Source organism: Oreochromis niloticus, linkage group LG1 (assembly GCF_001858045.2).
Source record: "Oreochromis niloticus isolate F11D_XX linkage group LG1, O_niloticus_UMD_NMBU, whole genome shotgun sequence".
In the NCBI taxonomy this organism is placed as follows: Eukaryota; Metazoa; Chordata; class Actinopteri; order Cichliformes; family Cichlidae; genus Oreochromis; species Oreochromis niloticus.
In genome coordinates this window covers 20,866,109-20,883,440 of record NC_031965.2, presented here as the reverse complement: position 1 = coordinate 20,883,440, position 17,332 = coordinate 20,866,109, and the positions used below count along the sequence as shown (strand labels likewise).

General features: G+C 37.9%; 1 protein-coding gene and 1 long non-coding RNA gene across 9 annotated transcripts in view; one reads left to right on the top strand and one right to left on the bottom strand.

The window, feature by feature from the left end:
• The window catches only part of mical2a (microtubule associated monooxygenase, calponin and LIM domain containing 2a), a 41,974-nt gene extending 37,131 nt beyond the window's left edge, over positions 1–4,843 (top strand). For 5 of the 7 annotated variants that reach the window (XM_005467014.4, XM_013269705.3, XM_013269708.3 and 2 more), the window contains one exon: positions 41–1,901. In XM_005467014.4, coding sequence (XP_005467071.1) covers positions 41–439 — 399 coding nt within the window. In that variant the 3' untranslated portion in view covers positions 440–1,901. Of the gene's footprint in view, positions 1–40; positions 1,902–1,974; positions 2,036–2,568 lie in introns of those variants that run through there. The other 2 variants (XM_019358479.2, XM_013269707.3) reach the window with 1 other exon arrangement.
• Positions 2,271–16,700, bottom strand: LOC102081595 (uncharacterized). Of its 2 annotated transcripts, none has more exons than XR_268978.4 (3): positions 16,411–16,700; positions 14,143–14,190; positions 2,271–2,864 (listed from the first exon to the last, which is right to left on the bottom strand). It is a non-coding gene; the product is annotated as an uncharacterized LOC102081595 (long non-coding RNA). The 2 variants fall into 2 exon arrangements; XR_001224088.3 differs by lacking the exon at positions 2,271–2,864 and adding an exon at positions 7,979–8,925.
• Positions 16,701–17,332: the final 632 nt, after the last annotated feature.

Sequence of the window (17,332 nt, the reverse complement as noted above, 5' to 3'; positions counted from 1 at the left end):
AGGTGTCTAACTTCTCTTCCCATCACCTCCTCTCTCTTAGAATCGTGATAGCATTCAGGAGCGACGTCCTGCTGATGAAGATATCACCCCCTCCAGCAGTCCGGCAGACCTGCAGAGTGAACCCGCAGCAGGTACCTTCAGCTCGTTCATGAGGAAACAGCTGAGCTGGCCTCTGAGTGTGACCCGTGCTGTGTGCAACGCCCCCCGGTATCTGTCCCAGCGCGCGTGTCATGCAGCACGGGCCTTCGCCGGCCACCTGAGAGACAACGCACAGGACTATACGTTGCTGTATGAGCTACTGAGCATGAGCTTGCCCCTGCTGTTTGTTTTACAAGAAGTACTGCTGCAGATGTACACAGAGGCTGTGCCTGATGGGCCGAGCTCTTTAGAGCCTTTACTGCTGTGGCTGCAGGAACATATCAGGCAGAGGATAATCTAGACTTTCAGCTGCAAAAATTTAACCCTCAACATTAAACCAGAGGCAGAGGAGTTCATTAGTTGCAGCGTCCTCAGCCTGTTATCATTTTGTACATGTGCACAAGCACCTTCCTGATGTTTACTTACTTTTTATGATGACACTGTAGGTAGATGTGTGGGTGTGCTGGGTGTGCACCAGCCAAAGAAGACACACTGTAGGCTACTTATGCAAATTTTTTTTGGTTTACTTTCAGCAGTTTACTTTGGGGCAGTTTGTCATCCAAAGAAAACTGCATCAAATAATTTTGCAGTGGGTTTGATGAGTGAACTGTTATAATATATTGGACACATAGGTTAAAGAGTAAATAGGCAAGTAAATCAAACAAGCCACGATCAGAACATTGGAGCCTTTAGGCTAACTTTTTACAAACTGCCTTGTGAAACTGGCCCTGCAGTTAACTGGGATTATGACTGACTAACTTGATGCACTTTAACTTTGAGAACTGCCATATCAATGTAGCAGCAGACATTTGTCACATTTGACAAAAGCCTGTTCTCATATTAACAGTGACTGCAAGGCAGGCTTTCATTTGACTATGCATATGTACTAAAGACATTTTAATATGTATGCAGGCATGTCTTTTAACAGTCATGAAAGCAGTTTTTTTTATTATCATTTTATAAAACAAACTCTGTTTACTCTCAACAACTTTTTCTTTTTTTTGATAACACCAAAGGATATTTGACACTATGGACTGTCCTAAATACTTTTAGGTATTTAGTTCAACTTTGCTGCCATCTGCTGTTCACTCAGAACAAATCTATAGAATTGTGGTAAATTTATAGCCGTGTGTGGCTCCTTCAAAGCCACACACGGCAATTAAATTTAAAATAACCGAACAGGTTAATATTTGGTCTAACTGAGAAAAACAGGAAACGCAGGGTCAGCAGCACAGGGTGGCTCCACCGGAACGGAGAGATTTTCCGTTTTGCTGTACACAATAGAAGCGGTGAGCACGCTGTGATGCGTTTGAATGTGCTTGCCGCTCTTGCCGTAATCTGAAAGCACGATGGTGGACAATCAACTGTAAACCTCTCTGACTAGAAGCCACATAGTTGCTTCCTATTTAGACAATCTATTGATGCTCATGAAGCACTTTAGAGTATTTTTTAAGGATTTGAAAAGCGTCTGGCATTATTGTAAGCATTTGATGACACTATGTTTGTGTTTTGTTCTCTGCTGCCTTATAATTTGTGTTAAATTACAGAATCGTGTGATCTTATTTTCCGTGCTGTGCAGGTGGAAAACATGTTTTGTTTTGTTTTTTAATACCAAAGAACAGTTTTCAAGCAAACTAACTGGATTTGCTTCTGTTTAGCAAGTTGACAGTCATGCAAACTGTAACGTGCACAACGGTGCCAGCATTAACTCTGAATGTCAGTATTGTGCATCGATTTCATAAACGTTTTCTATCTTTGTGCACTGAGCTGTGTTTATTTGCCTTCATGTTGTCGTTTTTTTTCATCAGTTCGTGCTTCTCTTTTCCTCTCATTCAGCGGACGCCTTTTATGAAGCCTGTGAGACAATCGGGTGGTTAGGAGAAATGACTTTTTAAAGGTGATCACCTGCATGGTTGCATCAATGTGAGGCTGTAGATGCTGATATCACATATCAGCGGTTTTAGTGCTGAAATAATATTTTCTTTTGAAGTGACACTAAGTTTAAGCTAAGCTAAGGTCAGGACTAATCAACAGTTTTGGGAATGAACTAGTACTAATTCAGCATGGTTTGAGAACTCTGCCCATCTGTATGTGTTTTAAACAAGACCAGAAAGAAGCAAAGACAAAATAAGTTCTTGTAACTTCTTTTTATTCCGATCTCACCACAAGGTCTTAGTCTTTGAGTTTTTTCTTCTTCCTCTCATGGATACCTTAGTCGTTCAAATAAACTACTGCTTTCAAGGTGAACAGTAACATTTCCAGCTCAAATTTAAACTAAACATGAGGGAAAAAGTGTTGCTTTTGTTGCTCCAGAATAGCTTGTGTACTTATTGAACCTTGAGGTGAGATTAAATGTTTCTAAAGTCAACATTTAACAGTGCACCCTTCTTTTGGAATTATGTTTCATTGAGCTGATGTTGTATTTTAAAGGCGAGCTTCCATCAGCGTCTCCTTACAGGAGTTGGGGAGTGTGAAAAAAATCCGTTCCAGCTCCAGTCCGTCAAGAGTTGTCACTTGAATGAGTATCAATTAAATCAAAAGATGTATTTGATTTAAAAACAATGTGAGTGTGGATTTCAAGAGAAGTACTCTGGGAAGACCTCTTCAGCCTGTTCTTCTCGTCTCTGCTGGAGGTGGGCAGCTCAGTGCTACATTATCCACCACTTGCGCGACATACCTGAACTGCAAGCAACACAAGCATCCAAACCGTGCCCATTATTCCTCCCCTGTGGAAGAAAGGAAAAAGCACACAGCTAATTCATGTGTTTATGCAGTTACTGTAGAATGAGTCCACGAGAGCTACACCTAAAATTTGGCAGTGGCGGCCGGAAGGTGAGCCTTCAAAAACCTCCAGCTCCAGATGTCATCACATCAGACTGGTAATAAACGCATTATTCTCGAAGCCTTTCCATGATGATCTGACAACAGGGACAACAAGAACTACGATCTGTTTTCAAACAAACATATTTAACAATTGGGAGAAATTTTGTTCATTTAACTAATAATAATTATATCCCTTACTCCTAGTCCTACTGTGGTATAGACACAGATAAGCAACTGACTTTCTAATCCACCATAGTGGATGAGCCAGAGTCATACATATTAGTCTCATCAGTAATTTGTGATGTTTAGTAAAGAACAAGATTAGAATGTTTTTTAAATCCCTTTGAGGTCTACATCTTAAGTCTCAGGCAACAAACTAACAAATTTTCTCAATAAGTGATATCTTTCCTTTTACATGTCTCTCTGCTGGTCAGCCTCTAAAAGCTTGTTTTAGGATGATAATGACGGATGAGGCACATTTTCTTATTATTGTCAGTACAGGGTAATGCCTGTTAAAGAGAGATTCTCTTGTTCAGTTCATGAAATTTAAAAGCAGACTTCTTTTCTTTGATTTATCAGTGCCAAGCCGATATGACAAACACAACACTATTCTTATACGCTGAAAAACGGCTGTTAAATTAGTGCTATTTTTCTTTCTTGTTCCCAGCTTTTTCATGCATGCATAACACTGTACAAAGATCTCTTAGATATGTCTTTGTTTTCTCCACTTGGAATCAGTTGAACTTGCAGACTATAAAGAGCAGCCAGGCATGTGCAGATTTCTTTTTAAAAGTCTGTTTTCTTTGACTTGAAGAAGTCGCCACAGAAGAAAGGCATCACCTCATCCACTCATCACTAAGAAAGGGACTTCAAGTTTTATTGCTGTGCAAGTCTATCAGTAATGGTTTTTTTTGGGTTTTTAAAATAATTTTTTAATAATTGTTTGATTTTGCATCACTGTTTCAGGTTCTATTGCAAATTAAATACACAGTAGTGACTGCTAGCTTTTGATATGATGAATGTTTTTCTACCTTGATGGTCACATATAGTCAGTATGGTGTACACTTTGTTTTGCTGGGAAACTTTGGGTCCCTTGACTCATATCAGCCACCTAAACTTTGTTGCAAGCCAGTCACATACAAAAAAACAAGGGAACCTTACCCATTGATAACAGCAGCGACCCCAAAGAGTAATACGTAGTGCCTCCAAACTTCCCAAACACTAATCAGACTGTGCTGCAGGATGCAGCCCGATCCATAGAGGAGCCATTGTACAACCCACAGGACATGAATGTGCTACATCCTGGTGCCAGACATCCTGTGTCCATGTCACGATGGGCCAGAGTGATTCTGACAACATGAGGATGACTTCTAATATTAGGCATTATCTTTCAGTGCAACAAAAGAACATTAAACAAACTAAAAATAAAGCAATTAAAGCAATAAATATATATACATGGCAAAATTAAGTCTGACCTATGACACCGTTCCTTATTTTCTGTCACATAGATTCCGAGCATTCACACAATGCTCATATTAAACAAGTCCACCCTTGCCTCTGTATCTGATATCATAAATATGTTTATTAACTCACCTCTGTCTGTGAGCACAGCAGCCTCAGCCACCTGCTGTTCACACCTGTTTGCAATGGGCAGCCAAGATCCAGTGTAAAATACATATTTGAACTGTGACTCATGTTTGCAAAGAACCACCGGTAGGCATAATTCAAAGGAGGGTGCTGGAAATGAGCATAATATGTCACCTTTAAAGAAGCCTGTTGCATTTCAGTGAATATTCATGAATATTCTCAGAGATGTAGAATTTTTTTTGTACTAACCTCTGCCTTTCTTGTATAACTTGAATTAAATCTGGTTTTTGATGTACACAATAATCTCTGTCTCCTCATTAATCAATCTCGAAAGCAAAGTGCTCTCTCATGTCTCTGAAAACTGTAGGTCTCAGAGGTTAAGCTGGCATTGACTGCTCAGTGAAAAATGAAAAAAAGATGCTTGCAAAAAGTAGATAAGTGAACTAAAAAGTCCTTGGCTTTAAAAAGTGTGTTCATCTTTTCAGATAAAGACCGTGTCATTTAAAAAATACACAGGAGTGAAGCCAAAAAATGTTCAATTTAAAAAGACCAAGCGATGTATGCAGTCTTAAAAAAGCTTTTCATAGATATGTTTGAAGCCCTGTGAAAAACTAAGTACTCCTCATGATTCAGTAACTTGTAGAACCACCTTTAGCAAAAACTTGAATCAATCCTTTTCTGTCTGATTTTATCAGTGGAGGAATTCAAGCTCACTCTTCTTTATAAAGTAGCTTCGGTTCTATGAGATTTAAAGGCATTCGTTGAAACACGGCTCTCCCACCGCAGCATTTCAATCACATTGAGGTCTGGACTTTGGCTGGGTCATTGCAACACGCCCAGCCCTTCTGTTGTAGATTTGCTGCTCTGCTCTGGATCATTTGACCCAGTTTTGACTCATTTGACTCTAAAATACTTTGGTATACAGAGAAGTTCGTTGTCAACTGCAAGGTGTCCAGATCACGAGGCTACAAACAAACCCAGAACATTGAAAGTTGGTATGAGGTTGTGCTGATACGTGGTGTTTGGTGCTGTGCATCATGGCCAAACATCTCCACTTTTGTCTTGTTTGTCCCACATTTTTCAAACTAATTGAGACCTGTAGAGTCTGAGATGTAGCTCTTCGGCTTTTTTTTTTTTTGCAGTTTCTCTGAGCATTGAAATTGAACGTTGACCTTGCGTTGAATTCGCTAAGACATCCACTCCTGGGAACATTGCGGCATTGTGCTTCACAGACATGCGAATTCTCCAGACCAGCAAACTGCCAAAACATCTGCTTTTACACAGACGGTCACACTTACTGAGGATCAATTAATCAAGTGCATTTAGTTATCACTTAGCCTCTTTATTCCTATGGAAATAGTAAGGTCATACTCGCATCCTTTGAAAGCTTTCTTTTTACATATCTCTATGCGGAATTTTATTCTTCTAAATGTTGCTTCACTAAAAGGTAAAGGGCAAAGACTACGTTCACAACTACTTAGCAATTACTTAGGTATAAGCCACAACAGTAGATGGACACGAGCCATTACACAGGAACAGAAAAGTAATTTAGAGTAAATTGATTTTAGGACAGAGAAGGTCAGTGTGTTGTTGCACAGGAAAAAATGGGGAACTTTTGCTTTGTAGAGGCTTCATTGACAGTCAGAGAATCTTTAATTTGATAGATACTGAACATTCGAGAGGCACCGTGACATTATCATTTATGAATAACTTTATAATAATAATATTTTAATCCCATTTTAAAGATGACATTTTTTTAAAACATGTTGAATTAACATACTTTTATTTGAATATTCATAGATTTTGTAAGCACTTTAAACCCCTGCTTTCATAAAAAGAGCTGAACAATTCAGCACAGACAAAAAATAAGAGCTTTATGTGAGCTTGAATTTTAAAGAGTGAAAATGTGAAAATAGTTCGATTGGAGCGCGTGCTGAATGTTACAGGTCCATTGAATGGCTCTTATTATCAGTAATCAGCCCCATAGCTATGGGTCAGAATGGCCCACTGGAGTAATATAGTGTGTTCAATGTGATTTTTTACACAAACACATTCAATTATACAGATTAGAAGAATCACAATCTCTGGAATTTGCTATGATTTTGTGGTTTGCAGTCTGGTGGTTTGGTTTATATTAGTGAAAATTCAAGTTCTTTGAATTTTTTTCTGCACATTTTGACTTCTTGTTATGACTTTATTATTTCTGTGATTCGTTTCTTTTTGTGTGTTATCGCTGGTTTCTATCTTGGCTTTATTATTCCCACCTCTTCAGTCCACGCAGTTCCTCTGGATCATGTATATTGTCTTTCTTGTTTTTGTGTTTAGTATTTGTCCTTCATTTATTTTGCTCCCCTGCTTTGCTCTCCGGTTTCTATGTGCTCCTTACATTTTTCATGTTTATTTTTATATTTCACTGACGCGTTTGTATTTTTCTTTGGACGTTTTACTGCCATATAAATTAGGCCACTTTTTGATCCTTTCTGATTTGCCCAGGTCTACCTAGCATGAACATCTTACAGTTATATGTTGTTTCTCTCCCTCGTTGAAAATAAAAACATATCACACTTGATAAAAAAATGGCATCGAGATCCTTGTAATGTCATAAAATTCTGTTTGCATGTTGGGTCAACTTTCATATTTAGACTTGAGGTAAGGGAAGAAGATAAACTTCTTGAAACTTGTTGGTTATTTTAGGTTTGACACACTTGTCTATTCTCATGTTTAAATTAAAAGTCTTTGCACATTTCATTTTAACAAAAATCTGAGGGCCATAGAAAAATGTTTATCTTGTGTTTCTGTGTGGATATGTGATACAAAAACAGTTTTTAATTCTAAAGTGAATTTTAAAAAATGAAACAAATTAATTATGAAAAAAAGTGATTTCAAATGTCAAATGTAGGAGATAAAAAATCAGAACTCTCAGAAGTCTATTGGGCAATAAACACATTCAAATAAAGCAAAAACATTTAAAAAGTAAAAGAGTAAAATTATATTTTTGCTCATAAGGATCAGACTGAAAGACCTTAAAGGAGTTGAGTGCTGCTCAATAAGTGTGTTTCATTTCTGCTGCCCCCTAGTGGACAAAAATACAAATACTGCAGCCATAAGTACTGCGAGCACAGAATACACACACACACACACAGGCACACACACACTTTTAGCCACACAAAACACTTGAATACAGGACACGGACAATAACACAGGTACTAAGGTCACATAATAAGCCTCAGTGGGTTTTGTCATTAGCAGAAATATGCTCAGTATGTGATTACTTGCTGAAGCTCCAAGGGAGTTGTTTGAGAGAGCTCAATTTAATTATTTTTATGTGATTGTTATAACATCAAAAACAGCTCTGAGGAGTCAAGGTGTATTAACAACACATATTTACTAAATATTTCAATTAAATTTGAAAGAAACCTTTGATAAAATGTTTTTTAAAAAAACCCTACGCTCAGACAAATGTCAGCCAAGATGTCCTCATAAAGGCACAGAACATTTTTTTTCATGAAAAAAAAAAAATCAAATCAAATAGGCAGCTGGGGTGCAGCGCTCTGAAGAGTTGTTTTGTAAAACACAGTCCTGCAGAAGCAGACGTCCCCGCGTCGTTGTTGTGTGCGCATCTCTGAGGAGTGCAATCTGTTTACAAACCTCTCCGAACTTTTTCATTTTCTTTATTAAATGACATTTCCTTAAATGCATAAAGAGCCAAAAAGAAATGAAGTTATACACTAGCAATGATTAGCATTCAAGCAACAGAGCAATCAGAGCCTGAAATTGCACTGAAATTACAGAAGCTGTGAAAGTTGATGAAAAAAACCAGCAAAGCCGGGACGAGATGAATCTAAAAATATAATGCCATTATTTTAGCCCTTTCACGCAAATCATCCTTTTAAACAGTCAAACGCAATTCACCAGACAGAGGAGATGTACGCCAGGCTGCCAGAGTAAATAAACTATCTGAACATTTACATTTCCTCTGAGAAGAAAATCCACCTCTACAACACAAAGTGGAGCAAACAGCTGTCATCTTAGAAGATTTTCCCCATACTTTCAACATTTTTAATATAGTTATTGAGAAGGAATTCGGAGTAAAATTTAGCCCAAATGAAAATTGATAAGAAGCTGGAGGATTCAAACAGCTACAGCGCGACAAAAGAACTAAAACCTATGGCCTACATATTGTCATATGTAAGAAAACAGACTCATCCAATAAATTTGAAACCTCAGATAAGCAGCATCTTGGGTCCAGTCTGACTTTCCCACAGAAAATAACAGGACACTGAGAGATGCATTTAAGGCAGTGCTTGTTGTCTTAAGCGCGGCGATGCTGCCGTTCAAAGAGGCTCCTCTGTGTCTGTATCCTGCTTCTGCTTCAGCCTGTTTGATGAGACACATAAAAGCCAATAGGAAATGCCCTTTAAAAAAAAATAATGTCTTAAATCACAATCACAGGGCAGGACAAAGTCACATGGTATACACATATTACTGCTCAGTGAGTGGGAAACTTGCAATGTCCTATCTCATATTGCTAGAAGAGTTTAAATAAAATTCAAAATCCAAACTCTGTTTTCATCCTCATATAATTTCTAATCTACAGGCCAAAGCTGAGTTTATACAGGTAGTGTTGAGCCAGTCATCACAGACAAGAAACCAGGGTTGAATAGCTTTTGTATCAATTTTGGAAAAAGAAGGATTTCCATAACTGGAATTGGAGCACTGCACATAATACTCATGAATCTTGAAAAACTACAAGCTGTATATTTCTTTCCTTTTTTTAGGCAAATGTGATCTTCAATCTGTTCAATCTTAAAATCATTCAGACTGTTTCTGGGTCAGTTGTTTAATAAACCTGGAATATAGGACTTTTTTATTTTATTTTTCCTAGTTGAAAGTCTGCAATTCAGAAATTCAGTTTCATCAAATTATGCAAAATAATTTACAGTTCATCAATAAACTGTAAGGAGGAAAACGTAGTGAAAGGCCATTTGCCAAGCCTCAAAATATATAGAGCTAAATGCATCAAAACTTTAATTGCAAGTTGTGAAATTAATTCATTTAATTACAGAACTACAAAGAGGCAGGAATGTTAAGGAATGAAAGGGAAAAATTCAATTAATTGGTGGTTAAAAAAAAAAAAAAAGTTAAAAGAAAACTATGATGCACATAATTAATAATTTTCTCTCTTTTTAATTTTTTTTATTCACCCAATAATCTGCTTTACAGCCAAGAACTGGACATCCTTTTTTCTTTCTCTCTTTAAAATGTATTCACATCCGTGCAAATATTCCACAAATAAGCAGCGTACACTTTATTAACTGAATGTTTTAACCCCCCCCCCAAAAAAAACCCAAAAAAGGTTGAGGCATATCCTTGAACAAATCTTATGGTGCCTCTTCCGAATTTAACTGGTGATCGAAGCATAACACAAACATCCGGGACTGCATTTTTAAAACAGCCTTCAGCAAAACCAAATCCTTCAAATTTTTTTGCCTTTATTTGAACCAAAAAAAAAATCCATCAACCTGCTCAAATTGAGCCTCTGCAGCTTGTCCTTTAATGCGAAATATGCAGCTGGATGTGACGTTTGCTTCAGTTTGTCAGTCGCAGGTTTTAAACAAATTTTGTAATGTGCATGGCCTTTTTGTGCAGACTAGATAGATAGACAGATAGATAGATAGATAGAGAGAGAGAGAGAGAGAGAGAGAGAGAGAGAGAGAGAGAGAGATAGACAAAGAAATCAATTTAGTTGAAAATGTGAAGGACTTGATAACATTCCACAAACACAACAATTTACCAGTTTAGAAGGTAAAAGTCTTTTATCGCATAAAACTACAATTTTCTTTCTGTACTAAATTAAAAAACACACACAACATTCTGGAAATTCCTTTAGACGTTCCTTTTTGCCATTCAGTGTGTATTTTTTTCCAATGTTTGATATGATAATTGAATTTATAAAAGTGCAGTATGCTGCACGGAAAATCCTCGCACTTGATGTATACCATCTGCTCTCCACCACTTGAATGATTATGAGAAGACACAAAGCTTAGCTTTTCCTGTATGAATAAGATTTTTGTTTCCTAAATTATTCAAGGCAAATTTCAGTGTTAAAAGCAAATCAGATTAGCGCATTAGAGCAGGGAGGTGCTGGCTTCTGGACTACGTGGGGTTGGGCTGCATAAGCATGCCTCTTCCTCTACTGTGGAAGCAGAAGATGACCACATATCCATCAGCCCTGACACAAATTTTTAAATCTAGCTCTCCAAACCTCTTTGTTCACGTCTGGCCTTTCTGGCGGGCTGATCAAAATGCCATTATTTATTTAATCTCTCTTCTCTCTTCTGTGTTCCTGCACGGCTCATAAGTTGATGTACAATTCATCAAATGCAGTCGACTATGATGAAAAACATAAAAGAAGACCATTAGCTTTACTGATGTGTACAGTGTTAGAAGAACAGGCTTGTCCTCTGTCGAACTTTGAACTATAAGCAACAATATAAACTCACAAGCAGAAACATTTTTTGTCCTGAACAGCTTTATGGAGAGATTGCTCTTCATTATTAAAAACACTGACCGTAAACCAGCAGCATGAACCTCAGCAGCTGGTTCAGCAGTTCCTCAGTGATAGCTGTCTGTGATTAGGGTTCTGTTTTGCATGACTTCATAGTCTTACAAAGAGAGAATTGTGCAAATAGTTACGTTTCTCCTTCACTTTAATTGAATAATCTTTTTAGCCACATAGGCACAAATGAATTCATTTATCACATAAAGTACCTTCACATGCTCCCTTTGTAGTGAGGGTGGTCTACTGACAACTCTATACACTTCTAGTTTGAGCTAAATAATTATAATTATTATTACTATCATCCACGTCCTATGGCAGCTGTTACAGGAACATTGTTTGCAAGGGTTGCATCTGACTAAATAATGTCTCTTAGGTAGATGAGACCAAAATAATACAGATTTCCATAAAGCAAACACATCACATGAGCACAAACACCTCACAGCAGCTGTCAAGCATGGAGGTGGAGGGGTGATGGTGTGGGCTTGTTTTGCAGTCACTGAACCTGGGTACCTTTACTGATCTTTAGAGCGCCACAGGCCCATTTTTACCTCTGATGGCATTTTCTCTGTGATTTTTGTGTTTGTTGCTTTCTCCTTTGAGTTCTTATAGTAAATGACAGCAGATGACAGCAGTGAAAACTAAAAATAGTAAGTCTGTTTTATATTTTTGATAGTTAATCTGGCTGTCGTTGAACTTTACATTACAGCATTGGTTCAGTTCATTGAGGTTTATGTGTAATGCACAGCTATCCTAAGGTCCCACCACAGCATTTCAAACAGGATTTACATAAGCAGTGGTCCACATATTTGCATCTTTTCCACATAGAATGTCCAAGATCCATGTTTATCTCTAGCTACAATGTTATAACTTGTGCTGTCTACTTGCAGCATGTTCTGTCACACTACCTTTGAATATGGGAGTATGCTTTTCCTCTTAATATTTCAATGAGGCAGCACGGTGGAGCGGTTAGCACTGTTGCCTCACAGCAAGAAGGTCATGAGTTTGAATTTGTGATCTGGCCGGGGCTTTCCTCTGTTTTTGTGTAATCAAAAACAAAGACTTGCATGGGTTTAGGTTATGGCATTGGTGTGAATGTGAGTATAAAAGGTTGTCTGTCTCTCTATGTTCGCCTTGCAGCATCCTATCCTCTCGTCCTACAGCTGGGATGGGCACCTGAATTGGATAAGCGGATGAAAATGGATGGAGAGTTCAATAAACCCTGGCATTTTTCTGTTTCAGTGTATCCTACTTTTAACCACTGAAGGGACATTTTTTGTGTGGCAGTTCTCCTTTAAAATATCATTAGCATTTCATGTCATATGTGGACAGTAGATGACAAGAATAAATCATTTCTTTGCAGGTGAAACTCCTGAGTTTGTAGCCAGAGTATGTATATGGTTGAGTCCATGATAAAATGCTACTCAGGGGTAGTTCCAGGTCACAGAATCATATCAGCTGCTCTCACTTTTGGTTGAAGATGCTAGTATAAATTGTGCCTTGGAGTTTCTTTCCAACCTTATCCTCTGACATTTAAGCTGGGATAGTAACAATACATTTCAATAGCCCATTGTTCTGAACCACTATCATCAAAAAAGCCCAGGTCCTAGATGCTGTGCTTTTTCACCAAAAAGCAGAAAATGATCACCCATAATCAGGCATTACACGCCAAGATGTCTTGAACAGGAGCATTTCCAGCCATTAGATGTAATTACACTCCTGTATCTGCCTTTATATACCACAGTATTCATATCAAATAAGCCTCTCTCCACATACTAAGACCATAGTCCTGTCTGTCCTTTATGCACTACAACAGCAGTTCTGGCAGCAGTTAAGAAAAACACCCTAAAAAAGACACGTTTGGTAACGCTGACACTGGCCATGAGTAGTTTATGTCTTTTAGGAGGTTTGTGAACTACGTGTTTGTTATTGATTTGTGCTAGGCCTCCAGAACGGGAGAATTTATAAAATCCTATTCTCCTGTGTTCTCTACCACTATCAGACCTTTTAAATCACAGCACATCTTTCTGTGTTTGGACATGCATATTTGTGTTTAGTATTTTTTGAAAATGCATCCATATTACTATTACGATTTTGTGTTGTTGTGCCTTTTAAAACAATTTTTCTACATTACAAACAAACAAGCATAATTTCAACAGAAATATATATATATATATATCTATTTGGATAATTCTTTCAAACCCCAACATTTATTTATTTATTCATTTTTTTTGCCAGATGGCAGAAATTTGACAATGCACGAACTGATTGTTTTCGAGAGGCAGGACATAAAGCTTTGCTCTAAAAACATGCACATGTGCGATATCACAAAATCCTCCGCCTCAGATACAATCTGAGTGCACATCTGGTCATAATCACATTTTAAACATTGGTTATGCAACAATCTGTCTTTAATGTCTGTGTCCTGCTGGCAGGACCTTTGAAATGAGCTGCCACAAAGATAAAGAGCTTTGTAGGCTACAAGCAGGTACGCACACTGTTTAATAGTGATAAAAACGCCCAAACAGCTGCGCTGGCATATCCAAGTTGGAACTGCATTAGTGAGGATTTTGTGACAACTTAATTCCAACGAGTGACACATTTCGCTATCACTCTCCTTCACAATCTGTTAGGCCTCTACATACTGTGCACTTGTATGCATGTATGGTATGTTTGCATATGAGGGTGATTTAGTTTCATGGCTTGTGTAGAAACAACTAATTGTTTCGTTCATCGAGCATTTCCAGAGCGATATGATTCTGCTATTGATCCTATCACAGCAGGTGCAGCAGCTGCAGTAAAAGCGAGTTAAATCTGCTGCTTTTACACCGTATGATCAGTAAATGATCTTTATTAAGGGCAAAAAAATCACAGTTTTTCAACATAATAAAAACTTCAAAAATGTCCTACACAAAAAAATATTTGATAAGAAAAGTTACAGAAATTCCTAAAGGAAATAAAGCTTAAGTAAAAGCAGGAGGTTCTTTCATGAAAGTATGTTTTAAAATCAGACTTAAAAGATGACACTGACTCACCGATCTGGCAGATTGTTCCAGAGCCAAGGGGGTATTACAGCTGCAACCCTGGAACAGACAAAAGACATCTGCATGAGGATCTCACAGTATGTACTGACACATACTGTACCAAGACATCAGAGATGTAGCTAGGAGAGACTACATAAAGCTTTAAAAGAAACAGTAAAAAAGTAATTTATTCTTAGACACACATATTGGAAACAAGTGTAAAGAAGCCAAAACTAAATGATTTGGCTCATTCTCTTAGTTGTGGATCAAAGTCTGACAGCTGAAAATACCCTTGGGTCTTTAAACTTTTGGGAATGATGGGACAAAAACAGTTTGTGATGACTGTATGAGCAGAATTTGCAGATGTGACGTGTTCGAGAGAGCAAAACAGGAGGTAAAAAAGCATAGATGTACTGTATGTTATATGTGACTGCAGCAACTGGAGGAACTGTCTGGTGAAATGTTTGATCTAATGTGATGTTGTCGTGCACTTTATAATAAGAACTAAAAACAGTGATGTGATCTGATGTGCCTTTACAATATTTTTACTCTGACTGTAAATAGAAGCCAATCTTGATTCCATCCATTCATCCATCCATCCCATGACCCAAAGCATACTTGAATAGTAACCCAAGCGTTTCTAAAGGCAAGGAAATGGGATATTCTTCAATGGCCAAATTAGCCTCCCAGTTTCAACCCAATAGAGCAACTTTTCAGTTATTAAATGCAAAACTAAATGAGAGACCCACAATCGAGCAAGCAAATGAAGGCGGCTGCAGTAAAGGTCTGGCAGAGCATCGTAAAGAAGGAAGCACAACATATGGGGATGCTCATGGGTTCAGTCATTGACTGTAAGGGATTTTCACTCAAGTATTTTTGTTTTTTGAAAAAGGCTACTTTGTGCTGCTCTCTTGTCCCCGGGGATCACCACAGTGGGTAGTTACGCATGTTTGATGTGGCAGATTTTTATGCTGGGTGCCATTCCTGACACAACCCTGAAGGCAATTTGTGTCTCAAGTATTAAAAACACTAATTATATTTCGTTTTGAGTCTCTGAAAACATTTTTATGTCTAATAATAGTTGTAATTCCTAAACAGTTATTGCAACACTTTGAATTAAACCTTAAAGTCTGAACTTCAGTTAAAACTTTTTTTTAATTTAAAACCCTTTTCCGTTGTGCAGAGGCCAAAATTTCCCCCCAAAAATGTCATTGTCTAAAAATGTATGGACATATCTTTGTTAAATGTGACCGGCTACAATGGCCAATACTTCCTGTACTCCTGCTGTATTACTGGTCTGCAGGGCAGAAATGTATAATACTCCATGCAGTGATTTTCATTTATTAGGTCTACTGATGGTCAACCACAGACCTACCAGCTATTAAAAGGAGTCCTGTTTAATGGCCAGAGTGGTGGGCAACTGGTTCTGTTACTGACATTTATTTTATCTTCCTGTAATAAAATAAATTATCATTGGCAAAAAGTGGCTCTGTGAAAGCATGGCACCCTGCCAGCATGCTTTATGGCCATTATGTCGATTTAGCTCAGTTTAACAGTATTTAATCGACCTTTGAGTTGAAAGCTGTGATTTTTCCTCATGTTCGGTTGTATTCAGTGGATGGTATGACAGAGATAGCATGTTTTTAGGTATCAGTCCCATCTTTGTAACATGGTCGAGATGCACTATTATTTACCATGGTGACAAAAGTGAAGCAGCATCTATAATATGAAAAAAAAAAAAGAAAACCAAGAAACTTTGTAGACACCTTATTTATAACAATTGTGGTTAAATAAATGTAAACCAGGAGTTATCGACTGATAGTTATGATGCACATACACACCGCAAGAGGGGCTGTGCTGGGCCAAAAACAAGCAAAAGAGAAAGGAAAAATCAACAGGTTGCACACCTGCTCTTTAAAAAGGGATGGTGGGTTTGCTTTTTTTGTGGTGCAAAGCTGGAATACCACAGCGTGCAAGTAATTTTTTGTATTTTCTTTTGTCTTAATTGTGAGACTAGTCTTACTCCCATACTAGTGCACATGGATACATTTTAGCACACCGGGTACCAGGGCCCGGTCATTTTTGCCCAGGCGGCCCATCATGATTAAAAACAACAAAGAAAGAAATCATGTACAGATTTCATTTTTGTTTGATTATAGATATTGAAGTAGGTTTTAATCAGGTTGGTACATTTGTTGTGGGTTATTTCTTCGTTGCACTGCAACATGTAACAACAATTAAAAGCTACACTTTAACTATTAGCAATGGCTTTCATTTTACCTGAATGTCCTTGAATCAATCACTCTTCCGAATTACGTCCCCGCAGCTATGTTCTTACGTTAATTTCATCTTCCTCCCTTCTCTACAGCTGGTGCTAGCAGCAGGAGCCTCCTATGACTGTGAGGCCTGGTTACTAGTTGTTGCTGGTACTACTGTTCACGTGCAGCGGCTAACAGCAGCTAACATGTTGGTTAATTTGATACATTTTCTTGCATCTATTTTTAGCTTCTTAGGTTTTCATCTCCACATTTTCACAACTTCTTCCGCACTAAACTTTTCTACAAGTTAGGGGAGGGGCCAGTTGCATTAAGAGACTTGATTGGGCAGTCCAGTCCCAGTAATTAAAATAAGCCAATGGGCTGCTGTCAGTGCTATTATGGCCGGTCCATCGGCCCAGAAGTGCGTCAGCCAACCGGGAAAATGCCTGGTATTCCAGATTATCAGTCCAGCCCTGCTGGATTCCTTTGACTGTATTTTTCAGCATACAGGCCTGATGTTGCGTATTCAATATATTTCAGCCTAAACCATGATTTTTTAAAAACCATAATCTGTGGTGCTTAAACGTACCCAAACAACAGACTACATCCTCTAAGTTCAGTGTCTTATGATTTATACCATATTTTTCAGTTTTTACAGCAGCCACAATAATATTTGTTGACACAAAACACCATATTTATGGACCGTTTAAAAAGTTTGAATAACATCCTTGGAAACTTTAAAATACCCATCCAGATAATTTTCATATTGGCTTACAAGCAATTAGTAAACATGTGATTCATGCTTTCAGTTTGAAAGGATGTCCCATTTTGACTAGTGGGGAACACCATGGTAACCTAAGCTTTGTGGCTATCAGACAGGGGAATAATTAACCAGCTGAAGTCTGAGTCTTTTCATTCAAAAGGGAAGATAATTAATCTCACTG